We start from the raw sequence: 27,986 nt of genomic DNA on the forward strand, positions 1-27,986 counted from the left end.
CTTAGAATATAAACTTCAAGCATCTGGTAAACTTTACTATTTTCTCTCTGTTTCATTAAAACTGGAGGAAAGATGTCAACTAGAACTTGGTTTATTCCTGTTTTGGTGGTAGGATAAAACAACAAAGATCTTAATATTGTTCATCTCCTATTAGAATATTAGCTAGTAAGGCAAGAAATTAGATGGGTAGCTGTATGTTGCACTTTTCTTTGATCCTGAGATCTCAAGGTAACAGGCAATGGGCATAGCATAGGGCAACGAATCCCACAGAGCTGTCCTAATAATGTATATCCTTCATGTCTTCAAAGTGATGCAATGTCAGCAGTTTCCATTTGAAGGCTAACCCTGTGTAGTGCCCTTCCCTATGTAAGTATTCAGTCTTGACAAAAGTGATTAAAATTTTGTTTTCCAATTTGTAAAAAATATTTTAAATGTAGACTATAGTATAGTACCTCTTAATTCAGCCTTCCCTAAATACAACAAATAAACTTTTTTTTCAGTGTTGCCCAAGTTGTGTTCTCAAAATGATAGTTCCTTGAGATGTTAATAGTTGTTCTTTGCAAAAGAAAAAGTGTGCTTAGTGTTCAGTAAATCAAAGAAGTGCTGGGTTAAACAAAGGTAAGCTGACTTCCTACTGGTAGACTTCTCAGAACTTTTAATATGGTAGGGTTGCTGTGACTCTCCAAGATTTAGAATCTCCTGGGCAGCATTTCCCAAATCTACTTGACCCGGAACCCTTCCTTTAAGGCAGTATCTGTTAACATCCTGTAGGACACTGGTGTTCTCAGTTTGAGAAACATAATGTTATTTATCTTTGATTCTTAATTTCCTTTTAACAAAGGAAGCTAGCCAGTACAATGGTGATTGACATCATATGCCCAGCATTTCTATAATTAATTATACATTGATTTAGGGACTACCAAGTAGACATAATAATGGTTTATCAGTTATTAAGTAAATTGTGGTAGATGGTCAGGACATTTGATTACCTCTGTCAAATTTGCTGGTTGTCTTAAGGATGAGAAGTTCAAGGACCTTTGTAAATATGACTACTTTGGTTTTTGCACCAGCCTAGGTTACAGGACAATATTTAGGATGTTTTTGCGGGATTTCTTGGTAGTTCTTAAATATTTGTTTTTAAAATAGTTTCCTAAACTTGGCCCAAAGATATGATCATGACCATAAGTGACTCATCTTTTCGATGTGGGAAATGGGGAGAAATGCTATAGCATGTCCTGGGAACAGGACATAATCCTGCCCAATCCCCTCTATCTTAAAAATCTAGTCAGTGATAATTAGTATTTTAGTAATATAAAACTCTCAGTATACTAAGGCAGAAAGTGGATTTTTTCGAAAGATTTTCAACCAACAACAGTTGAAATAAAAATGCTTGCTTTCTTAACCAGTAATTCCATCACATAAGGACCATCTGTTTTCTTCTTTCAATATAACTGGAGCTAAGTACTTTCCTGCTGAGATACATAGTCATGGAAAGGTATGTTGCCTCTTGGTGTGTTATACTGCTAGCATGAGATGATTTTTGTCACGCAGATAAACATTTCTAAAAATTACTATGTATTTTGTATTAAAAATATACAAGCATTGGAAACCAGGATTTCAATGACTTCAATGCCTGGAATGATAAAGGAGTCAGTTTAAAGAAAAATACTCAATGAAAGAGATAATATAGGTCAGAGGAGAAAGAAACAGAGACTGAGGAGTCCTATAATCAACAAGATATGTTCTCAGATGAGAAAAACTTGAGCATTAGACTAAAATGAAACATAGAGGATTCCAGAGAGAAGCAAGGCTCTGGATAAGGCAGGAGAGCATGCAGAGACCTGCCTTGGATGAGAAAGGGACACTCCCTCCACTAAGCCTGGAAGAGAACTAAGGATTAGTGTGAATGTGGGGGCAGGAGTTGAGTTGTCAAGCTGATGGCCTGAAATGAGCGCCTACTGCTGTTTCTTAATTGTCGTCATCATAATTGTAGTAGCTATTGCAGCTACTCCTGAATTAGTCAGCTGGACTAACTTGAAGTAAATCCATGTAATGATGCAAATTGACAACTGAGCTAGATGGCTCAAGGCTCAAAAGACAATGAGCTTTTGCACATATTTGGAAGCATAATGGTCTTTACTGATTAGGAAGAAAAGGAAAACATGATTTACTAATATCAAGAATGTAAGGGGGCTATGATTGCAGATCCTGCTGACAATGAAGACAATTATATAACATATACTGACAGCAAAGAATATTATGAACTACTTTATGCTAATAATTAGAGGTAGTAAGGAGCCAGGAGCACACCATCTCTCCTCTCCCTTCTTTGAGGCACCTTGGGTTTGGGGTGTGGAGGAATACATAGTCTTCACCAGAGAGGGTTGTAGGAAAATGCAGTATTTTCAAGAAAGAACTACATTTCAATTAAAGCCTGGAAGTGGAGAGTATTCTTAGTAACTCAGAGGTGGAGAACATTCTGATTAAAAGATAAAGAGTTTGTAAAGAGAGAGTTTGTAAACTGGAATGAGGCTTCCACAGGGCACAGTTGGAAAGGGTCAGGAGATATGTCACTATGGCCATCAGTGAGGACTTAATGAGGGTAAGAGACTAGGAGGCCACAGGAGGATGAAGTGTGACCTGCTTTCAGTGTTACGTGAAAATGGTTCAAAGGACTGAGCCTTGAACTGGAGTGGAGCTCTTCCTGCTCATCAAAGGAGCGGGAGTGCAGAGACCTAATTCTGAAAGCTACCTAGGGTTTCTGAAAGCCAGAAGGAAGATGGTATCCTTGTGACTAGATGTGCAGTATCCTAATATTTCTGTTTGAAAGAAACACAGTAATCACCAATTTTAAGGGCTTATTTAGAACTGAGTAACTTGGGAGTTGAAGTAGACATCAACCTAAACAGGAAGAGAAAACAAAAGAAGAAAGAGATTTCACACCCAATGACCATGCAGGAACAGACATGAAAAAGAACTAATAAGAAGTCTCAGAAATGGAAAATACTGTCTTTGAAAAAAAAGTTCAGTAGATGAGATAAACCATAAACAAGACACATAGAGAAACAGTGAATTGAAGGCAGTGCTGAGAAATTCTCCCGGGCTACAGCTCAAAGAAATTAAGAGAAAATATGAAAGCGCTATACTGTAGATTCGGTATTCTAACCAGTCTTTCCCCTGAGAGAAACTAAACATACTAAATAAAATATTTGAATTGTCTTTTTGAAAGCAAGGCCAAGCTAGAAAGAAAAGAAATAATTCACAAAAACTAAAACCAAAATGCAAATGAGAATCCTAAGCAATAAACCTGGCTTTTACCCTGAAGATATCTGGCAAATCTAGGTCATCTTGAACATGCTATTTGACAGCTCCATGCCACAGGCATTTGAGGACAGCCTAAGGTGAGGGTTCAAATTAGATCCTTTGCCCAAAGCTAGAACTTGCCAAAACTACAACATTGGCTAAAACTGGTAAGAAATCTGTCCCACAGAAGAGGACAGGCCTGGGTGCTGGCAGGAGGAAGACATTTTCCCCCGATAGTTATGATACCTATGAGATTCAAAAACTTAAATCGTCAATAAACATAGGAAAAAGGTGTTTGTTATCAGGGAAATACAAAATAAAACACAAGCAAAATAGCATTCTATGCCTATCAGACGACCAAAGAAAAGAGAAATTTAAGTCCCAAAATGCCAGCTGATGTCAGTGAGAATGTGGAGAAGCTGAAACTCTCATTTATTACTGGCTGGAACATAAATTAGTACAACTACTTTGAAAAGTAACCTGACAATCATTATCAAGCAAAACTGAAGATGTGTGTACCTTTCGACCAAGCAATTCCACTTCTAGGTCTCTTTGCTCTGGAGAAGTATGATTCATGTGCACGAGATGGTTTATACAAGAAAGCTTATTTTACAGAATGTTTATGATTACATAAAGTTGGGAACAACCCAAGGTTCATGATGAGAACATATAAAGACATTATGTGATAGCCGTGCAATGGAATACTATTGGGCAGTGAAAATAGATTAGCTAGATCTACATGTATTGATGTTAATAAATCTCAAAATCATGTTGCAGTAAAAGCAATCTGCAAAAACTGTACAATATACCAATTGCATAAATTGTGTGGACATACAAAACAGTGCTATATCTGTTGCCATTTATGGCTCTCTAAATAGGTAGTAGTAATATAAAATACTCATGTGAATATTAAGCACCAAATTTAGGGTAATGATTCCTTCTAGGGAGGGAAGAAAAGAGAAAAATAGGATCTAGGAAAGAGAAACCAAGGGATTTTATTGTATTTTAAAATAAAATTGTAATATTTTACTTCATAAAACATCTGAAGCAAATGTAGCAAAATATTAAGATTTGCTATACCTTGGTCAGATTCACAGAAGTTTATTGTGTTATTGTCTATAATTTTCTGTATTTTTGAAGTGTCTCACAATATTTTTAAATTGGGAGAGAGAAATCTATCATAGAAATGGAAGCCAAAAAAAAAAAAAAAAGACTGTTTCAGATTGAATTCTCACTGAGATGGAGTTTTACATGCAGAATATTTGTCAGAGATCAACACCTGTGGAGGAGAGGGGAAGGGAAAGCAGGATTAGGCAAGGGAGAATTCCAAATCAGGCTGACAAAGCCTTGGCCTGGGAGCAAATCTGGGCCTGGTCTTTATTTTCTTATCTTGATCAGTGCCTGAATGCAAGCTTCTCAGAGGGTGTGCCCATGGGCAAGGGGACTGTCTGCAGCCGAGACACCCCTGAAGGAGCTGATGACCACAGGCCACCTGCTGGCAGATGGGACAGCCAGCCTTTCCTTGGGCTTCCTTGGGCAGTGTAGCTCTGTCTACCAAATGTGGCTCATCTGAAAGTGCAGCTTTATTTTCATCTATTCCCTTAACTCTCTCTCAAAGAATATTTATCAGTATACTTACTTGAGAGGAAGGAAGTAGATACAAAGAAAAGCTTTGTAACACAGGTGAACAGATTCCATTTTCATAGTATATTAGTAGCCTTGGCTTTCTAAAGTCGTGTGGTATTGTTTGCTAGGCTCCACGAGGAAATTTTCATACACTAAATCACTGACAAGTGCTTTTAACATTAACTTTTTTCTTCTCACAAAAGAACAAATATAAGCTCACCCTATAATTAAGATTCCCAATTTGGGATACTGATTTAAGAACCATTCTTCACATTTTTTGTTTAGAGGATAAAATATAAGAATTTTTAACTTCATAGATGATGTCTCTGCATCATCATCTTAATGAGTGTTATTTTGGAAATTATTAGATGTGTTTTCATATGACGGCATAATACTGTCCTCATCAGTCAGTCAAAGAGGCCAGTAGAGACTGAATTATCAAATATTGATATCCCACTCATACATCTTGGTGCCATTCACATGTGCGTGTGTTCAACTTGTATTCTTAGGAGGAATAGTAATAGTTTTGCAAGAAAGCATATTTTTTCTTTGTAAACATTTACAGGTGTTAAGTCACTTTTACAAATTCAATGCTTTATAGCTTCTTGATATTCTGCTTTTGGCACTTTAATGAAGTACTACTTGTGAGAAGTTGTGGGCACGTAATAGGTTGAATGGTTTTGATAAAAGTAGCCAGTGATGTTCAGTATTATGGGCTCTGCATCCAGTAGGGATATAATGTGGACTTAATTCAGTCCATAAGAATGTTAAAGGAATTGCCCTACTTTTAAATAAAAAGTGTAGCTACATCATGCATGTATAGGCTTTCCTAGCAACTCAAGAACTGTAAATTGTTTCTGTGGGTACGTCAATCAAAGTTTCTAGTTGTAAGATACAGAAACTAACATGGCTAATTAAGCAGAAAAGGAATTCATTAAGGGATTATTAGTGAATTCCCACATTTGTTACAGGTACTGGAGAACAAGACTTGAGACTAAGATTCCAGGAACGGTGTCCAAATTTGTGCCACAATGTTGATCAGATAAAGAAACTATTGTTATAGCCACCAAACACACAGAGTTGTGTATGGAGGTTGTTTCCATGTCAGGAACTTGACCTTGAGACCTAATGCAGGAAGCACAGCAAGAAGGCAATAGAGAGAGAAAACGAGTGTCCTCTTTGCTGGAGTCAGAGTCTCAGTGTCAGCACCTGCATCACAACCTGGCATGAGTGTACCTTCTTGGCAGAGCCAAAGTCACCTGTTCTGCTTTTGAGGGAAGGAATTATGAGAAATTCCAACTTCTGCCTTCAAGCAGGAACTTTCCCAGCCATTTCCTTGAAAGGTTGTTTACAAGGTCACAGGCAGCCACAAACATGATAAAAATTCATTCCTGTACAATGGAATTTGTTTCTATGAATGGAATTTTTTTTCTATGTTCTTATTTGCAATGTATCTTCATACCATACTATACCTGATACGGTAACTTTTGGCCATCCCAAAATGAGGACAGTACTCCAGCCCTCAATCCCTAGTAGCCACTGAACTCAGAGGACGAAGGTATTGTGACGGCTTGGGGAATACTTTGGGATTCCTGAGTAGTCCTTTCCTGGCCCAGCTTGATACAACCAGGCAGTCTTGTGGGAAAAGATGCATATAATGACAAGTGAGTAAATGAAGTGAACGAATAGAAGTCTATAACAAAAAAAACAAAATGATGCTGTTTAAGAGCAAAGAAAGAGTAAGTGTGAGGTAAGCATAATAGTATTTTCAAATTGGTTATCTTAGCCTGGTACTGAATGCTGAACAATTTATGTCTATCTAGTCTTTTGTTACTGAACATTTATTAAGAGCCTAGGAATTTTTAGGCAGAGGCAGGCATTGTCCCACTTACTGATTATGATCATATTGTACAGCATTATTGAGCCAGCTATTATTCATCTAGGCCCTGTCCAATACTGCCACACCAATTGGGATTATTAGGAAAGGATTCTCAGTATCAGAAGGTGGTAAGGAGTTTAGGGACTGTTTCTTAGAAATTATTCCAAGAATAGTTTGTGGAATTTGCAGAGCCAGTACTGTCAAGCAATTACATGTTTGCCTGATTTCACAGGGAGTTCATATACTTTTCAATTAAAATTTTTAATGGCAAACAAATGTATACATATAATCATAAATAATATTTTAGGTTGTTTTATTTCTGAATAGTTTCTAGATTTAATACTCATATGTCTGGTATTTTGAACTAGCAGTCATCAAATTAAACTACTTACAGTTCAGCATTTGCTTTGAATAGACTTGTGAGGAGACAATATGGCACAGGGGAGCTTGAGATGCTATTTGTGGCTTAAAACCTTTGGAATGTACTTGATCTTTAGATATTTTATAACATGACATGTTTTCTACTTATTAAAATCCCATCAAGCTAACAATGAGAGAAATACAAATAAAGTTAAAACATCCTCTCCTTTCATAGAACTTGTTTGCCTTCACTTTGCAGCATAGATTCAAGAATATAATTTCTGTAGACTGTCTTCCAGCTTTTGAATATATTTTAAATTCTATGTTATGGCTTAGTCTTTTTCACTTCTTGTGTTCCTTCTCTCCTTTGCACAGTGGCACATGATTGCTTTTGGACCCAGCAAATTTTTGTTGGTTATATTATAGATAAATACGGCAAGACTCTTTCTGTGGCATTGGAATCATTTTTTTTCTTAATTAAAAGACTGTATATCAAACATGGTAAAGTGATTCTGATCACGGGGATTTATATTTTTTTAAACTATGCTGACATATAGTATAAGAAATATAAAAACTAGCCATTGTTTGCTGTGCCTCTGATGTAGATACATTAAGTAAGGTCTCTGGAAGCCTTAACTTTAATAAGGCACTGTAGCAGAAGTACTGTTTAAAGACCTCAGAACCAAAATCAGAAAAGGCAAATAAAGATCTACATGTTTTTTATGCCAAACAAAGGCTGATATTCTATTGCCTTTAGATTTGAAAAAGCTAGGAATCAATAGGTCATTTATTTCATCCAAAAATTGCATTTCACAAAGCCACACCATAGCTTTATGTTATGGGTACGTTCCTATGTTTCCTGTGACATACATTAATTCATATATCTGCCTGAGCAGCATACCTTGGCGCCTTATATGCCTTTTATTTTCTTGAATCACAGGAGCTTCAGTTTCAACGACTCACCCGAGAACTGGAAGTGGAAAGGCAGATTGTTGCCAGTCAGCTAGAAAGATGTAGGCTTGGAGCAGAATCACCAAGCATCGCCAGCACCAGGTACAGGGCCAATGGCTCCATCTTTATGCACACTCAAGTTACATGCCTTACTAGGTTGTTCTCTGTGCAGCAAAAGATTCTGTTAGTGTTGTTACTGTTAACTTGCCTTCCAGAATTTGAAACCAAAAATGTCCATTTATTCTAATTTTGAGAAGCCTCTTGCAATCCCTCAGTCCTGTGCTTGAAATGTTTTCTATAGCATTGGCAAGCTTCTGTAGCAAAAGCTACTGTGCTGCCTTCAGATTCCTCATATGTACACACAGTTAATGGGTGTTGTCGTGATTAATTGCTAATTATTTGGTAAAGCTAATTGGCTGGTGCTTTGAACACCTGGTATTGATTTTTTTAAAACTAAGAAATATTTCTAAATAAGATTGCATTAACTTTAAAAATGTCTTCAATTTACTTTGGGTTTTTCTAGAACTCTATGAATCTACCACACAAACTAATTACTATATGGAATAATTTACTGTGCTCACATATAGTAAATACTAAATGAGTGCATTACTGTAAAAACATAATCATGATTGTTATTTTCTATTTAAGTACCTCTTATGCTATTTAAAAGCATCATTCCTGTAAAAATTACATGTTCCAAATAGTTAAATCACTGCTTATCCCATCTATAGATTTCTTTCTTAATAATTACATATTTCTGTAAAGCCTACTGTAAAATGCTTTCATTGCTTGCAGTTTTAAGTTTGATCTGCTTACACTTAGGTAGACATGCCTGCAATAACTTTTCTCTCAGTTATTTCTAACCTCATAATTATTCTACTTTTCAGTATCTTGTGTTACTCATGGGCAAAAAAACTTCTTAGTGAATAGAATGCTGTCTGTTGTTTCTGATTGTTGGTATGAACATTAAACTATTGGGCTGGTAAGTTGTAGTAATATGAATTTTTCATCTCTCTTAACAGTTGTGTATATTGATATGTTTGGTAAGGCATAAAGTATATAAATAAAGGTCGTCAAAACTTTTACAAAACAAATATAAGATTATGTAATTATTTTATAAATATCCAGGAAGGTTTTTATAGAAAGAGAATTATAAGCAAGGTATAAAATAATAAATTAGAAATTTCTAACTCAGACTTTGCAATACCCAATGAAATAATTCGTTAAGGAAGTTAAAACTGTGAAAACAAAAATTAGCTTTAATTCTCTATAATATTTTTTAGAAATTATCCGTATCTTTAGCACCAAAAAGAACAACTCACAAACTCAATAATATGGTATTATATATTTCTAAAAGGTATGAACCAACTGGTTTTGTTTTTCTAACCAGAATTATATTTTAATAGAAAAGTAATTCAACATTTAACAGAATTCTGTTAGTACTTCTTATTCTGGCAATATTACTAACTAAATTAAAATAGAAATTCTCTTGATAAACTCCTAGTAATACTTGGTATATCAATAATAAAGACCAATACCTAGAGGAAATGGCACAAGAGGAGGGAAAATCCCCAGATATTGAAACTAGAAAGAGCACTGAAAACCAGAGCCAGAAGCTTGAGCTACCTCTGTAGGAGATGTGAGAACAGTTGTCAAACCTCAAAGTAAGCACTAGAGGTGGATTTTATACCCATATAGGAGCCAAAGAATGAAGTTTTGTGTGTGCTCAAGATGGTATGTTTGAACTTAACATCACTGCACTAAGCCATGTCCTTTAAAGGACCCCATGATTAGCAAACCCCAGGCTTCTGTCATATGTGGGTTTGGAGCCCAAATGTAACTATCCACATTGCTCAGGAGTCCCCAGTGAGAAAATGGCACCACTAAAGATGAGCTCACAGTGAGATAGTATAAAACACAAATTTATGAGTGACATCAGCAAGATGACAGAATAGGACTTGTCAGTGCCCATCCTCTCACAGAAACTTCAATTTGAACAACCATTCACACACACAAATACCTTCACTAGAGCTAAGGAATCCAGACGAGAGATTACAGCACCTGAGTGTAGCACAGAAATAAGAAAAGATGTATTGAAGAAGGTAGGAAGGACAGTGTCACACTGTGCTTTGTTCATCATGTATTTCTGAATTAGTTCTGATTTTGTAAAAAAAAAAAAAAAAAGCATTGAAATACATATCATAAAAAAACTTGACCATGAGTGAGAGAATCAGTGAGCAAAAGAGTAGGGTTTCACAGTCCAAGAACTGGATACCATTGGAGGAAGTCTGACAGGTGTGCACAGTAAAATAGATACAAAGCATGCTCATTGCAGCATCATTTGCAAAAGTAAAAAATTACAAAGAACATACTTATTCATTAGGATGGAAATGGAAAATAAACTGTTAATAGGTACACTCTAAAGCAGTTAAAATGAAACTCTAGAGCAGTTAAAATGAAATAACTAGATCTACATGTATCAACATGGACATGTTTGCAAAACAGACTTGAAAAGCTGTAAGTTGCAGAAGAATAGCTGTAGGAGGATATAATCTATGAGCAATTAAAAATATATATATATAGCTATATATATAGCAATACTGCATAATAAATAGTAGTTGGTATTGTTTGTCAGTGTGTGCATGTGGAGTAAAATTATAAGATATTTTGGAGTGACACCAATTTAAGATAGTGGAACCTCTAGAAAGGAAGAAAGGAGGACGATACTAGGAATTAGGCTTTTGCAGAATCTGTAGCATTTTATTCAAGAGCCATCTGGAGCAAATATAACAAAATGTTAACAACTGTTAAATGAGGGAGTGGTTGATATATGCATGGCTATTAGATTATGTTCTGGACTTGTGAATTTTAAAATGTTAAATAATTTTAAGGCTATATCGTTCATTGGCTGGTTCCATATGTTTTTTTAAAATCTCTAAGTAAAGTACATATTGTGGGTAGTAGTTTCTGTCAGTGACTTTTTTTGTGGTTCCTGTCTGGTTCTCAGTGCCTGGCATTTGTGCCTGGCAAGTGACTGTGGCACCACCAATGAATGTTGGGTGAATGAATGGGTCATGCAGAAATGGGAGTGGGGTTGACCAGGGAAAGGAGGAAAATGTGCACAAACGCATATGTGGCCCCACATTACAGTTGTCCCGAGCACTAAGAGGCTCAGTGTCTAGGATATGTCCTAAAAGGACCTACTGGCTTATGAAATTGGAAAGGTGAAGCTGGCATTTAATTGTGAAGAACTTTATTAGATCTTTAAAGGAGACCAACTGAAAGTTGTTATTGGTGGTGGTGATGGTGATTAGAAGTTTTCCTTTTTTGAGAGTGCAGTGTGTAAAACATAATAAAGAGGCCAGGCAGCCAGATAGGAATCTATTATGAAATTTTAAGGGTTATGAGTAAGGTGGGTTTCTTCATTCAGTGATCTCTGAGCTGTGGTTGGAATGGTAATTGATCTACTTGGATTGCCCTCCTTTCTTCTCATGTTGAATTCCCATGTATTCTTGATGTCCCAACTAAATGCTTACCCTTCTTTACAACCTTTCTCAAGTTTCTCAGGAAAAGTCACCTCCCTCATCTGAATTCCCATCACTGTTTCCCTGTGCATGTTAGCTGCTCAACAGGTAGTAAGGCCCATTCCACCCCCATGGCCCTGGCACAGAGCCTGGCGCTCAGCAAGTGGGCACCCAGCCAAATGATCATTGAATGGATAATGAAACTTAAGTCCAGGATGCTTTGGGCACATCATGTAAAGGTGCTTTGCCATTAGGGGAGCTAAGGTTTTTTATTGTGTCACTTGAGAGATCCCCCTTGCATCTCCAGTGTGTTTCAATTGTCAGTCTTGGAACTAGAATCTAAGCGATACAGAGAAGAACAGAAATTAGCTCTTCGACCCAGGCCCCCTTTCCTGTATGCCATTTCCGATTTGCTAAAAAATAACAATTAAAAGTGGAATTGTTGCTTTGGGCCATCAAGCTTCTGTTTGATTCAGTTCGTTCTTGCATGAAATGAGTTTAATCAGCAAACTGGGGGATTTGATCACCAGTTACCTTTCATAGTGTTTGATTTGGATCCTGTGGCAGAGTTGGTAAGGTGATCTGTAAGATTTTCTTACTTTTCCTGGTCCAAAGATGACAGTAATGACTCAAAGGAAAACGAAAAGCATTTGTTTTTATTTACCTTTTCACCTATCCAAAGTTTTTGTCATTATTGGCCTCACCCTGTGAAGAAGGATGTGGCAGTGGCATGAGGTTCTGTTTAATACCTATTTAATGACGCTTATGCTGTGATAAACTGTGGAATCCTCTTCCCCGAATGAGTGGCTCTAATAGTGAGTAGTTCGGTTCCCTCACACTTGTAGGATCAAAGATTCATTTTTAACCCATGCCAGAAGATGTTTCCATTTTATAGGTAGAAACTAGTCCTCTGCATATATTTGCACCTATCAGGAAATGTCCCAAAAAGATGAACTGCATAATAATCATTGGCAGTTTATTTGCAGTATGCCTTCTTGAGAACATTTTGAAAATCTTAAGATAAAATTCCTTAGTTTTTCTATTAATGACTCTTTAGAATTAGTAGTCTTCCAAACAAGGTAAAAACCTCATTTCTGATGACTTTTCCATTGGTTTTATTTACTTCTTAAAAATTAATAAAACTAGCACTATCAATATATTATAATGAACCTTCATCTGGAGTTGATGAAATCTGTATCAAGAGATGATATATCAGACCAGAAATAATTGCTGCAACCTTGAAAAGCCCTGAAGGTGGGTTATGGCCTCATTTAATAGAGCAGTTGTAGCCTTTCTTCATTTGTACCAAGTACACTAAAGTTATCTATGCAGGTAATATTATCTGTGTATTTAATATTTTACTCATTGAAGTTTGGTTTTGGAATGAATTAATAAAGAAGTTATGGTTTGTCTGCATTTATATTGAGTAGCGTATAGTTATATTTCACCTCATTGAAAGGAACCAGTTAATAGGGAAGAAAAAACTTTTCCGCATTTGTTCTGAATATGCTATAGTTACTTATGCATTCAATATTTCACCTCATCCAAAAGTATTTGAAACACCTTTCAAAATACAAAAATTAAAAGTTGGGAAATTAGGGCAAAAAGAAAATAAAATTTAGAAAAATAAGATGAAGCCAAGTTTAAACTAGTACACAAAATGTATGTTGTAACCTTCCATGCCACATTCACTCTGAGTGACCTAATAGCCATGGTAAAGACAAAAACGCTAATGAATTCCACAATTCATGTGTCTGTAAGAGAAAAACAAACTAGGTTGCTCAGGAGGATCCACCATTCCTGGGGCTGAGGCTTAACTGGTTTCTCCTGTGTGTCCCCATTAACATACTGCTGTATGATGAGGCAAGTAGTGTCCTCAGTGGTCTCTTTCCAGTAAATTACAAAAACAAGCTCATAGGGCTCTTTCTTCCATTGTTAAATGGAATATGAATGATGGAATAGCACCTTAACTAAAAGTAATTCTTCACGGGGCCAAGTCTGACACTACAGCTTGGCTCCAGGATAATACTTAGCATATGTAGATGGATGAATCAATTTTAGGTCCACTAAGCAGGCAGCCTACCATGACTATTTCTGTCTGTAGAGCCTTTTAGAGTAATGGATGGCAATGAATGCTGAGATGTGAGATGGCTTGTGTTGCTTGTCATTGTGCAGGTGCATAGTGTATACATCTTAGCAACAGAAATGACTCCCAGGGGATGCTGGGGTATGTACAGCTCATCTCAGGAAATCTCACAGCATAGAATCTTCAGAGGGAAATATGTCCTTTAAGTCTCATGTCTCCCACGGGCTAAGCAACCTCCTTCAAATCCAACTTTTGATGAGCATGGGACTTGTTCTTTCATTCCCTGCAATATCATTGATGGGGTATCATTTTCACATTAGTTGGGTTGAGATTTCACCTGATACAGTGAGAGTAAAAGGTCCAATAGCCCACATTGCAGGGCCCACTTGGATTCTGTACCCATCTACTCCTCCCTAGGACTTCCCCTTATGCCTGCACTCCAAGGACACTGAAGCAGGCAATGGTGTAGATAAGACCGTATTCTTACTCTGTATTTTATTGATTGTGGAGTTAAATGACATTCCTTTTAGACAAGTTGTAAAGTTCAGGAAAGTATAAAGAGAAAAATTCCTGAATCTGCCATTCAGAGATAACTACTATACATTTTAAGTCAACTTTATTGAAGTGTGATTCACTTACCGTAAAATTCAACCCTTTGTAGTGTAGTTTTACAATCCTTTACTAGCACTTTTGGTATACAGTTGTGTGACGACCACCACCACTACAGCTGACGTATAGAACATTTTCATGAACCCCCCTAAAAAGAGGCAACCACTTTTAAAAGTTTGCTGTATTTCTTTCTCTTAAAAAAATTTATTTTTTAATTTAATTTTGAGGTAATTCCCCACAGGTGACTTTTTATCTTGTTCCTAAAGTCCCACTTTGGTATGCCAGGGTATTCTTTAAACAATCTTTTTTTAATGTTTTGTTTGTTTGTTTGTTTCTTATATTTTTATATTTTCTGATTTTTTTAAATAAACCTTTGTGTCGAGGGCAGACTTTCAATAGATCACAGCGAGGGAGCTGCTCCGCTACATACGAAATCCAACCCAGAAACAGGTCGTCTACAAATGGTTTAGCGCCAGGTTCCCAACAAGCGTTACATGACGGGTAAGGGGGAAGCCGCCTTTCTGGCCGCATTCCGTTTCCCAGGACCAGGAGCTCTCTGCACTGGGGTCCCAGCGCACGTCCAAGTGGCCTGCTGGCGGGGACCCAGTGATTCGAGGCCAACTGAGGCTCCGGCTCCGAGGCCAACCGAGGGTCTGTGGCCCTGCTGTATGGTTCTGCCTGGGCGGGATTCTGACTTAGAGGTGTTCAGTCATAATCCCACAGATGGCAGCTTTGCCCCATTGGCTCCTCAGCCAAGCACGTACACCAAATTTAATGGTTTCCACGTGCCAGCGGAATTCCCAAGTGCTGAATAGCTTGGGGCCTAGGGATGCTAACTTAGTAGGTTAGGGACCAGTGCAGCCTTCCAATGGCAAGTGCATTCTAGTGGAAGACTCGGCCAGGAGAAATACTGCAAGATAAATTCACCGTTCCGGTAGGCATTGTATGATCTGTGTTCACATTTCACGCAAGCAGAGAAGTTACACTAGTGGTTCAGCTTCTTGTGTAGCAAAACCGGAAGGATAGGCCAGGCACAGTGGCTCATGCCTTTAGTCCTAGCACTTTGGGAGTCCGAAGCAGGAGGATCACTTGAGGCCAGGAGTTTGAAACTAGCCTGGCCAACATAGTGAGACCCTGTCTCTACAAAAAATTTAAACAGTAAAAACTAGAAGGATTAAAAGTATATAGTTAGAATTGAAGATTTCATAAATGAAATATGATCATCTTAGAATTCTAGAAACTATCCCTGAAATTTTATAGTAAAGAATTTCAAAACTGTAACTATTCTTGACAACAGACTTGGAATGTTACTGTTTCCCAGAAACTCATCTTGGTTATCTATTCTTTGTTTTTTATTTACTTCTCGATAAATTGTAAACAGTGAAAGAGAAAGTTTATTTCTTTGTACGTCATAAATTGGTTCCAAGTATTTGATTTTACAAATCGTAGTTTGTCTCCTGACTAAAACAAAGCCCTAAGTTTTGATTTATATTGAAGTAAAAAATATATATTTAAAAATTGGGCCTTTTAATAATTGTAGAAAACATTAATGGCAACTTTTGGAAGTAAAGCACAGTTTAGATTTTCATTTTCGCTTTTTGCAAATGATTTTGAAATTTGATTATCCTGTTCAGAAGCATTTGGTCTCTTCACATTGTTCATTCTTTGGCTGGCTGCTGCTGGTATTAGGAAAATGGGTGGCAATGTTGAAGTTAAATAACTTCAAAGTCTTCCCAAGATTATCTCCCCTTTTTCAGTTAGTTTAAAGCCCTGCTAAAATAGAATTCTTTCTGATTTCAAAAAGGTCATACAGTTTTGACAAATAGTGTTCTTACTACCACTTAAGAAAAGAACTGGTTTATTTTAATGAAAAGATTTGATTCCCCACTGCCATTCAGATTTTTTATTTTTTACACTTGATCGGGTTATCTGCAGATGCCCATCAGGTTTCAATTGATATTACTAAAAATCCTAAAAATGTTTTAGAGCTGACAGCGGCATAAAAGACCTTTTTGTGGTTTAAATCTTTTCTTCAGTGAATATTTTTAAGTCATTGAGAAATCAACCTCTTCAAATAATGTGTTCTTTAGAAAATGAAGAATCTTTGAATAGATTGAATGTTTGTGCTTTAACAGTTTATTACTTATTTAATATACCACTTCAGGAGGATGTTTGAGAAAGTTCTGTCCCTTTGACCTTCAGTGCTCTCACCAGGCAAAACCTGAGAGTGCTTTTTATAAAATAACTATTTTATTGGGATACATTTCACATACCATAAAATCCATACTTTTGAAGTGTACAATTCAGTGTTTTTAAGTATATTCAGAGTTGTGCAACCATCACCACTACTTAATTTTAAAACATTTTTATCATTCCAAAAAAAAAAAAAAAAACCCTCTAGCCTCCCCCTTTTTTCCTTTTCCCTGTCCTCAGAGAACCACACTAATCTACACTCTGTATCTATGGATTTGCCTATTCTCAACATTTCTAATAAATTATATCATTACAATTTGTGGTCTTTTGTGTCTGGCATTTTTCACTTTGCATGAAATTTTCAAGGTTCCTCCATGTTGTGGCATGTATTGGTACTTCATCTTTTTTTATTTCCAAATAATATTCCATCATGTAGATATGCCACATTTTATTTATTAGGCATCAGTTGTACATTTGGGTTGTTTTCACTTTTTGGCTCTTATGAATAGTGCTGCTGGGTATTGTATTTTAAGAGGGAAAAATATCAAGAGCTTTGCTCTAGACATTCTTAAGTTGGGAGAGGTGGGAGCAAAGGGAGATTCCCCTTGGCCTGTCCACCCATCCTCCCAGTCTGTCATGTGGGCTTGCCTCCTTTCCTTTCTCCTTTGCTTCTTGTTTTAATAAATGCTTGTTTATTGGTGGGTTAGTTGTCTGTAATGATTTAGTTTTAATTTTTTAGTGTATTTGGTCACTAGTGACTCTCTTAATAGTCAAATATTCTAAAGCTCCCTAACTTCATTTCTAATTCAGACTAAATGAAGAATAAACTGTTTAATATCTGAATATAATTACCGGAAACCCTCGGGATCTCTATGGTGAATATTTATTAAATTGATGCTCTTATGAGCAAATTTGGTAACACTGCATTTTTGTGATGCAACTCCTATTGTAAACACAGTAAAGAGTTCCACATCTGAAAGATACCAAATGAGTCAAAGCTGACCTGCAGCTCTACAGAAGTTGTTTATCTAGAGCAGTTTGCTCAACCACAGTTCTTCCAGAAGGCATTTTTAATTATGATATCTCATTGCCATTCCAGTCACAAGCCAGTTTCAACTGGGACATACAAATCCAAATGACAAGTATCTCTACACATGTGAATTAAACTAGTATAACTGAGTCTTGCCTAGGACATGTGACCCCAAGGTATTTCAACCAGTATTGCAGTAAGCTAACGTATTTTAAGCTAAAAATGTCACCATGAAGAATTTTAAACAAGATATCTTTCGTGAGTAATAGAATCTTTTTTGAACCTAGAATGTTTTAATCACAGCAAATAAGTATTCCAAAATAAATTACCTGTCTCTTAGACTGAGCATTTTTAATGTTAAATGGATAATGCAGTTAGGGAGAACCACAAAAAAGATCAGGTTAATAGCATAAATGTTTCCGATTATTTTAAGACTGTTTCAATATATGTGGTTAAAATGGAGGCACCTCAGCTGTATTAATTTTTCTAATACTTTTAAAAATTCAGATGCCCATACATCTAAAATATGTATATCATGCCGTTATTTAATCATCTTTTAAAGAACAATTTTAGTTAAAATAGTGTTTCATTTTCTGTAATTTTTCATAGTTTGCTTTCTGTAATTATTAAATTATTTAACAGTATTGAATTATTGAATCGAAATAAGAATTATAATATTAGCCCTTACCCTTCATCATTAGAGTTTTTGAAATTATGTGTACATATTGATAAAGTACTTTAATAGGTTATACAGGATATTTCAAGATGCTTGAACAGATTTGCCTTCGCTGCTTTATAGGAGTTAGTAATTACATTTACCATCTCATAAAAGCAACAATGCTCTTAAATCCTGTATTTTCTTATTACTATTATTATTTTCCCCTTATCTGGGTTTTAAAATCTTCTTTATTTTGAGAAATGTTAAAAATTGTAAATGCAGAGAATAAAATGGAAATGTTAAGTACTCACATCCTGTAATTAAAAATTATTAAAAATTCATTTTTTATAAAAAATATTGAACATAAAATTCAAGTCCCCTTTGCCACATTTTCTCTTCCCCATAGCTAACCACTAGTATGTAATGTTTCAATTTACTTTGTATACTTTTATGTCAATACATATACAGTACTTATATATTATATACATATATATTAACAGCTGTGTAACCAATATTTTGTGTTGCTTTTTTTTTTTACATCAAAGATGGTAGGTGTAGTTTATGTGCCATTGTACACCTTGATTTTTTCCATTTGAGATCCAGCCACATTGAAATGTGTAAATCTAGTTCATTCTTTTAACTGCTCTTGTATATTTATATCATAGACATTAAACTGTTTAGCCATTCCATTGTTGAAGTTTTACAATATTGTAAGTGAACATTTTTGAACATACATCCTGGTTCACATGTGTAAGATTCTGGAAAATATATAATGAGAAGTAGACTATTTGGATCATAATGAATGTACATTTTTAATTTTTCTAGATCTTGCTGGTTTGAAGCAGCTTTCTGAAGTAGCTCAACAGTTGCCACCCCCTTGAGCAGTGTAAAAAAGTTCCCGGTTCATTTTCTCTTGCTTGCTTGCTTTCTTTCCTTCTGCCAATATTTAATATTGAACAGGCTCTTTAATTTTTGCCAAACTAACGTTATCTCATTTAACTTTGCATTTTCTCAATTACTGTTGGGGTTGAATATGTTTTCATATGCTATGGTCCATTTGAGTGTCCTCCGGCTGTTGATGTTGTTTGCTCATTTTTCTAATGAGTAATTTGGCTTGTTATTTTTGGTTCTATCATTAGTTTTTTAAAGCTAAAATAACTCTGGGATATATTTCTTAAAATAGTACAGATCCTAGTACATTGTAGAACAAAGTACACCATATTGATCTATTTTAAGAATATGAACATTTTAGTACAGTGACACGTATGTGGAAGAAATAATTTTCTTTCTACATATAATATAATAATAAATCTCAAATTATCCAAACCTGCCACTTAGGGTAGGTGAAGGCCCAACTAATATTACTCTCAGTTTCTATTTCCACATTTTCTTTAGTGACTCTGCATTTATTTTTTTCTGCAAATATCTATGATGTCTTTTCTAAATTCATTCACTAAATACTTAGCTTTTCCTGTTTTCTAGAGCTACAAAGAGACAAGCTTAGAAATTTGCCTTCTATCAGCAAGAGACCATTGTGCGTAACTAAACCAGGTGATGAAGTGTCTTCCTAGCAGCATAAAATGTATGCCTGTATTTTATTATTTTTAGTTTTGTGAAGAATGCTGTTGATGAGGTTGCACTGGTTCTCCTAGCTCTGTCCCAGGATGCCTTACCTTGGTATCTTTGATTATCATATCCTTAGGTAAAAATCCCTTTCTATAATTATAGTGTAGGAAAGAGAACAGCAGCAGTTGAACACCTATTATGTAATTTGCAGTTTGATAGTAAATGTCTCGTGCATGTTATCCTCTTACTCTTCAGTAGCATTTCATTTTTGGTCTTGGCGGTGGTGGTGTGTTTTGCTTTGATTTGGTTTTATTTATTGTACACCTGAATCTAACATGAGGCTGACATTTTCCCCTAAAGATAGTGTTTTTCTCTTGCTTTACCATTGGAGTGTCAAGGGGGTGGGAAGACTTCAGTACTCCATTTACCTCCTTCTTGCCACTGCACCCCTCCAAACACATGCTATCTAGGTAAAAGTTGTGTTGGCTGTACAGAGGCATCTGTGAGAGTCCTCGTCTCCAGCCCCACCTCCACTACCACTATTTTGTCTCTCCTATCTGGAAACTCTGAAGCGCTTGATATTTCTATTCCTGGTCTTTCACAAACATGTTACAAGAGGTCATATAAATGTTAATTCAACAACTCTAGGAAACAACCTTTAAAAATATATTGTCTGTTGCCACTAATGTACTTAGCACAGTTAACTATTTTAGGGGGAAATTTTTTGTAATTCCTTCATCTAATCACTTTAATATTCATGATGAAATAAAGGAAGGTTGGTAGTAAACTCTCATTCTCATTACCATTTGGCAGGTTAAGGACATAGAGCAACAAGAGCAATATGTGTGATGTTTGCTTAACCCTTCAAAGAACTACCCTAGACAGCTCTAATCCAGTGATGTATGGGAAAGGAAACTGAAAATGTGATTATCTACCTAAAAGTGAAGGCCATCCACTAGTGCGTTTTCAGCAGTTAATCAGCTTGTCGTAAAAATGTACATGGCATGTCTGCCTAGGGATGGGGGTGGGGGACAAACATGACAAGTTTGCCAGACTTTATATTGTCTGAATTGTTATTATAGTTATCTTCCCTGAGGCTTCACAATGTATTTAATAAGAAATCAATATAATCTGTTTTTGCATAGATTTTTCTATGCTGCTGTAGTGTTACTCCACAATTAAATAGGAGAAAAACACTCTAAAACGGAAGCAGGAAAAAGTGTGTAGACTACAGATTTTCACAGCTAAAAAAACTCCCATTAAATACCTACACATTTTAACCACTGTCAAATGTTTGGTTTGCATTAATAGACTGCTTATAATCCAAGGAGGAATGTCTTGAGTGTGTGTGTGTGTGTGTATTGTGTATTGTGTATTTCTTCTAGACTTTTTTTTTTTTTGGAGAAAAATAATAGCCAGTTATTTTAGGATCCTATGATGTGTAGTCTTTGCTTCAGTCCAAGTCAATTAAAGATTGATCTACTTCCCAGATTTAGTTACATTATCAATAATGGGGCTATTTCAGCCACAGAGAAAATTCAAGTAAAATTATCAACCATAATACAAGAACTAATGCTTACAAAGTACAAAATGCAAAAGTGTATCTGTTTTCTGAACAACATTAGCAAATCTCTTTCAGTAAAGACATTTGTAAATGACAACTGAAATAGTATTATATCATAAATGAACATGAAACAAAGGGAGAAATTATATTACTGAATGAAGTAGTTTAATCAGAATAAGTCTAGAAATTAACTTGGTAGAACTTCGCAACCACTAACAAAATAGTGACAAACCAATGATCACCAATGGCTACTAAAATCATCAGCTGGAAAGGTAGTGAGAAGTTTTACAATGAATGGATCAGGCTGACAGGACATGAACCCACTTATCTATCTTATGTTAATATCACAGAAAGGGAGACAGCCAGAAATCACAGTCACCTGATACGATGCAATGAGAAGTATGTAACGTCACCCATGACATGTTCTTGCCCTAAAATTATTTAAGCATCTAGATATTAATATCAGTTTATGGGGAATACAGGAGACAGAGGAACATGTCAGTTGATGCTGTACTGATACATTCATTAGAACCAGGCTAAAATTCTACAGAGCAAATGAAATTATTTCAAATAGGAAAGAGAAGAGAGGGGGAGGTAAAACTATATATCATAAGATTTTTAGAGACATAGCAACCAAATGTAACATATGGACCTTGTTTTGGTCCTGATTTAAACCACCCGACTGTTTTTAAATTGAAACAGGGAATATGAATACTGACTAGATACTTGTTGATACTAAAAATTTTAATGTTAATTTTTGGTGTAATAATATTGTGGTTATGTTATTTTTTAAAGTATCTATATTTAGAGATACATTTCAAGTATTTATTACTGAAGTAATAAGATGTCTGGAGTTTGCTTCAAAATAATCCAGTAATGTAGAGAATATAATGTAGAATAAAGATGTCAGTGAAATAAGTTTGGCCACATGTTCATTTTCTTGCTGAAGCTGGGTAATAAATACAAAGAGTGTTTGTTATACCGTTTTTTATTGTATATATTTTAAATGTTGCATAACAGTTTTTAAAATGTTAGGTGATTCAGATCTTAATTTTCTGACTGAAATTGCATTTTAAAAATTAACCATAATTTCAATGTTTATAAGATGAGTATGGTTATATTTCTTACAATCTGAGTAATAAATATTCTTTTTGAAAATTTAAATAAATATCATTTATTAGCTCTAACTTTTACAATTTAGAGATTATAAATTTACATAATATGTTCCACATACCATGCGATACCTTTCCTATCAATGATGTTCACTCATGGCAATGAATGGGACAGGGAGAAAAAAGAGGGAAAGAAAGATTAAGTTAGTCAGCCTCTCCTCTGTTATGTTGTAAATTGTCATTTCTTTTTGGATTCATGTTTCTTAAAAGAAACCTGGACATTAAAGCTAGAAATTTAAGGCAGTCTTGACCAACCACTTACCTTTTCTGTTTGCCTTGAAGGGTACCTGTTCAACTCCTGATCAGTGTTTATGGATCACACACTGTTTATCAAGAATGCTGTTTTAAGAGACTTTACCCTGTCCCTCCATTATCATTATCATCATTCCTTCTTATTCATCCTCTTAGGCTTTTTTCTGCTTCATTCCACTACAGCAGTAGTTAGGAACATGTGGGTGATAGAGAAGAGTAGGAAACCAGAGTGGTGGGTAAGGGGATATGGGATGAATTAGGGATCCATGAGAGTTTTCAGAGGGATTTAAAACATTCTAGAACCACTTTTCTAGGATCCAGATGTCTTACTACATAGAAACATAGTATATGCTATGTAGAATATTGACTGTTTCCTTATGGGTCCACTCTTTTTCCAGGATAGTTATTAATAATCCTGGGTCTGTGGACTGTCCCACATGTGAATTCATTCCTCCTTCTGCACTAAAACAGCTATTCATGTTTCTTGTCCATGAATCAAGAGCTGAAAATGCTGTTACAGAGAGAAACCTTTCTTTTTCAAAAAGCAAGGCAGAAATTTAACAAGTGTATTATGCTCTCTCTTTTCACACTTATAATTAAATTTATTAATGAAATTTTTACTGTTTATAAAAATTAAAAATCTTTACTCTGGATAATTAGTAGACAGAAAGTGAATATCATTCTTTAGACACACACCAGATTTAGTAGTACCTTTACATGAGTAGCAAAGAATTCTCTGTGTAAATGATTGGGGGAATAAATGTTTAATTACAAATTTAGGCTTAAAATTCCTTTTAAGTAAATTTTCACATAGGCTTTTCAAAGCACTTAAAATATGAAATAATGTACGAAATTAAATTGTATGCATCAAATAAAACTATTTGTAATTATAAATTTCAAGGATTTGGTATCCCAGCATGTCTCTTACTGTAGACTGCTACAGCTTAGTCCCATGTTAATGCTGTGCCCAGTCTCACATAGAGCAAATAGAAAAACAGGGCCCTTTTCTTGTTCCTTACCAGCATCTGCTTTATTTACAAGTATAACATATAGATGCTTTTATGCAGTTCTAGCAGAAAATAGTATGTTTATATGCCCTTTCTTATTTTAAATTTTTTAAAATTTCCTTTCTATTTCTTCACCTTTGGAAGGTTTTAGAAGAATAGAAATGAGGAAGGCAACAGCATTTTGTAGACCATGGACACAAATAGTTCCCAGTAGCCCCTCTGTTTCAAGGCCAAATCTTTGCCCAAATAGGATCCTAGGTTTGTGGCAGGATATTTAGGAAGAGAGTCTGTTGTTGTGTTTAGCCATTTTACTCTTTTCATCTCAGTTGCTTTCATCCTTTCAAATGTCACTTGAAATATTAGAAAACCTTCCTTTTCTGATTTCTACTTTGACTAGTTGGAACACCTGTTGTGGGATGGTCATAAACAGAAGTCATGTTTCCTGTATAATTTATAGGGATACCAGAGGGAACTGTTTGTCTCATTTTTGTCTAGTACTACGTCCTTTTTGATCTTCCCTTTCCCATATGGTCTTCTGACTCTTTTATTCATAGATTCAATGCACTAACACAAAATGCTTTTGTCAAAGAATATTTAACATCTTCTGAAATTTGTTCACCTCTAGTCCCTATGAAGGTTACTTGAACTGTATTTCCTGTTCCTTTCATGTTTTTGCTGTGCATCAAATAAGCAATTTTCGCCTTCAGGAGGCTGGTCATGATATTGTTTATTTAAATCTTAACTTTCTCTGGAATGCGTTTTAGACAGCTGTTATAGGGATCCAAAAATACACAGTAGAGTAGCACAAAGGAAAAGTAGAATGAAGAACTGAGAAAACAAGTATGAAAACAAAATAGGGCCATGAATAAGACCAAACATGTTCACCACAGTAGCTGGGCATACATTTTACTCAAACTTGCTAGCAGCCAATGTAAACCAAGAGTGGACTTTTTTTCCACATTTTGCTGTCCCTGTTGCTCATGATTTTGTAAAGACTAAAATTGTAAAAGCACATTCTGAGCATGGCCAAGTTTTTCAGGTAAAGTGTCACTGAGGGAAATATGAGTCTGACTCTAGGCCCTTGACCTTTTCTGCCTTCCATGAGGTATCAGGTCTGCCTTCCTATAGCCATCTTGTTTGCTCATTCTGTTTGTCACACCAGTGGTTGGGTTTGGAGTGGAGATGGATTGACGCAGAGCCTCACTGGTGGAAGGCAACTCAAGCCTCATGTCCTGTTGCTGATGGGTCAGGAACAGCTATAGCCTACATGAAGGGTGTCATTTTTAATTCAAGTGCTCTTGCTTTTCTGTAACCTTGATATCACCCTCAGATCATATAAATAATTATGAAAAGAAGCCCTTTGCCCTGTCTCATTTGTTATGCCTTGCTTAGTTCAAACTATAGGCATGTACCATTTTCAGGGGCAAGGTCATAACACATAAAAATAACTAAACTACAGTTAGGCACCTGTTGTCACATTTTCACTTTTCCTGGCTGCTGAGATCTTGGGAATAGCCTTAGGAAGAGAGGGGACTAACGGCCATTCTGATGAAAAGCCAGGAAGAATTAATTAGTGGCCCTTTCTTGGGAAGAAAGAAATCAGTCTCCATCCAACAGAGAATTGCCCAGGATCTGACAGCATGGTAAAGAGAGACTTGGTCAGTGAAAAACCAGGAATTTGGAGGAAGAGGTTTTGTTTTGTTTTTGTTTTCATTGAGATTGATTGTGAATGGACACTAAGTAAATTTGGAAGGGGTTTCAAAAAATATAGTTAAATACTAAGGAGGATTGCTTTCAGAGTATTTTTGCTAAGAAATCATTACTGCCTGGATTCGTGATTTTTCAAACTAGGGTCCTGAGAGCCCCTCCAAGGTGGTAGTGAATGTGGTGGTGGAGATATTTGTTTGCCTTCCAACTCCCTCGTCCTTCAGCTGGGCAGAGCAGTTCACTTTCACTGTCTTCACGTGTTGACCTTCCTGTCTTCACCTTACTGAACTAGCTTAGTGCAATGATGAAGAGCTATCCAAACTTGTTTTGGGAAGAATAATCATGATATATTGTTTAATTTGTGTAACTGCTCTATTTCTTCTGACGTTAAGACAGAGAGCATAAGTCTCTAGTGTAAAGAATTTATTTCCCGGGCAATCCTTACCTGACTAAGAGCAACAGATAAAGGCCCTGTTTCCCAAACAGGAAAAACAGAACTGGTTGTAACCTGACAGTTACCTATTAGTAAGTGGTATGAATTTTCAGAACATCAGAAGACAGGTTATAGCATTAGAGAACCCTGTATTCCATCTTAGTCTTCTAGATCCTACTTCTCACCATGCTTATTGTAAATATAAAATGAGCTCACGGACATTCTTCTTGAGGGTCAGGGTAAGTAGAAATCTGACCTGCCCACAGGTGAATGCCTGGTCTTAATAAGACCAGGGACTTCCATAGGAATTATATTCAAAAAGCGGTATTCTCAGCATAAATTCACGAGCACTCAAGAAAGCTAAAGCAAAGAATGCATTTAACCTAGCTAAGAATTCACAAGAAACTAATGGAATATTTTACAAATGCATTAAGAGATAGACGGAGTAAAGTTTTAAATATACTAATTAAAACAGAAGCCAAAGCAATGTTAGATAGAAATAAAAATCTTAAAGTATGTTGTATCTCCTGATCATAATTGAAGATTTCATTTAATTATAATTAATCACGATATAGAAATTTAAGTGTTTGACAGAATGTGTTAAACTTAGTTAAGGTAGTTTGTTTTAAATTTATCCTGTAACATTCTTAAGTAGAGACAAACTTAAGAATCATTAGTAGTTATTTTGCCATATTTCCTTGGGGAGGGGAAAAAAAATCCCAGATGCATAATGGGAAATACAGAGTGACAGGGAACTATGGAGCACAGTTCACATAACTAAGAGGATTCTGGAATAATTCTTTAAAAAGCAATTTGTAATGCCTAGAGGATAACAAGGTGTTAAGTAATTGCAATGTGAACTCATTGCCAAAAAATAAAATCACAAAATGAGTTTACCTTTTTTTTTTTTTTAACTTAGAAATAGACCTTGGAATTGACTAAAAAGTAGACTTAGCTAGAACTTCTCACAATAGATTTAGAATCCAGAAAGCCTATACATTTGCTAATGGAGTAATTTTGATTAGTGGAAAAATAAAGCCCACCAATGGCACAATAAAAGGTGAAACATATGTTATAAAATGAGCAAATCACAAATTGAAAGTAAGATAATAAAGAATTGGTGGAGAAAGAGAGAAATGCAGTTTGGAACTTATGTCCTGAAGCCACTGAGATTTCATCTGTAAACGTGGGCGTTTTTAAACTCTAATTCAATAATTAATATATACAGAAATACAGACTTGTGTGGAACTTAGGATCAGAGCTCAAAATGGTAAAACTGAGAGAAAATTGAGGAGTGAAACATCAAGGAAAGGCCACAATGTATAAATGTATTTTAAAATTTTTTCATAGTAAAGATTAATATACATCTGATTCATATATTAATTACATCTATTTAATAGAAGAACACTTAAGAATAATTTAGAGAATATTGTGTACCAGGCACAGTGGCTCATGCCTGTAATCCCAGCCTGGGCAATGAAATGAGACCTTGTCTCTTTAAAAAAAAAAAGAAAAGAATATTGTAATATTGTAAAAAACTATGGTGTGACAGTGAAAGTAGATCATGTAACGCTACTCATTTGAGATGGTTTAAACAGCCATTAAAGAGATCATCTGTCATGACACAGGGGGAGAAATGTCAGATTTCTTACACATGCAGCGTATTATTTTGGTGGTCTCCCAAACTGGCTTATTCCCAACCCCTTACGGTTTTTGAGCTGTGGAAATCAAGGTACAGTCTAGACTATGGCGTATAGTTCATATTCCATACCTGTCTCACTGGAGACTTCATGTTCAAATTCCTACCTGGGTGCTCCCAGTACCAGTTGACCTTCTTTTCATAGATGAGTATAAGGAGAGTTAGGTCTTTGTTTTTGTTTTTAAAAGTTGCTTCACACTTTTGTTTGTGATAGATATGTGAATGTCTCTTTAGTCGGCATAATGCTGGGCCCTGTGACATTGACATCAGAGTCCTCTCTTGTAGAATGCTCTTCTCACCATGTATTCCCAGCCTCTAACAATGGCTGGTGCTCAATAAATGATCAACAGATATTTGTTGAATGAAT

The 27,986-nt window shown here is 35.7% G+C and overlaps 1 protein-coding gene across 27 annotated transcripts in view; it reads left to right on the plus strand.

Moving 5' to 3' along the window:
* PKP4 (plakophilin 4) overlaps positions 1–27,986 on the plus strand; it is a 226,927-nt gene that overhangs the window by 114,624 nt on the left and 84,317 nt on the right. For 24 of the 27 annotated variants that reach the window (XM_063791218.1, XM_063791228.1, XM_063791231.1 and 21 more), the window contains one exon: positions 8,109–8,221. The exons of 1 other annotated variant lie outside the window; for it this stretch is intronic. In XM_063791218.1, the coding sequence (XP_063647288.1) occupies positions 8,109–8,221 (113 nt within the window). Of the gene's footprint in view, positions 1–8,108; positions 8,222–9,006; positions 9,102–27,986 lie in introns of all 27 variants that reach the window. 2 more of the 27 variants (XM_054679048.2, XM_054679047.1) reach the window with 1 other exon arrangement.

The sequence above is a fragment of the Pan troglodytes genome, chromosome 13 (assembly GCF_028858775.2).
Source record: "Pan troglodytes isolate AG18354 chromosome 13, NHGRI_mPanTro3-v2.0_pri, whole genome shotgun sequence".
Classification (NCBI taxonomy): Eukaryota; Metazoa; Chordata; class Mammalia; order Primates; family Hominidae; genus Pan; species Pan troglodytes.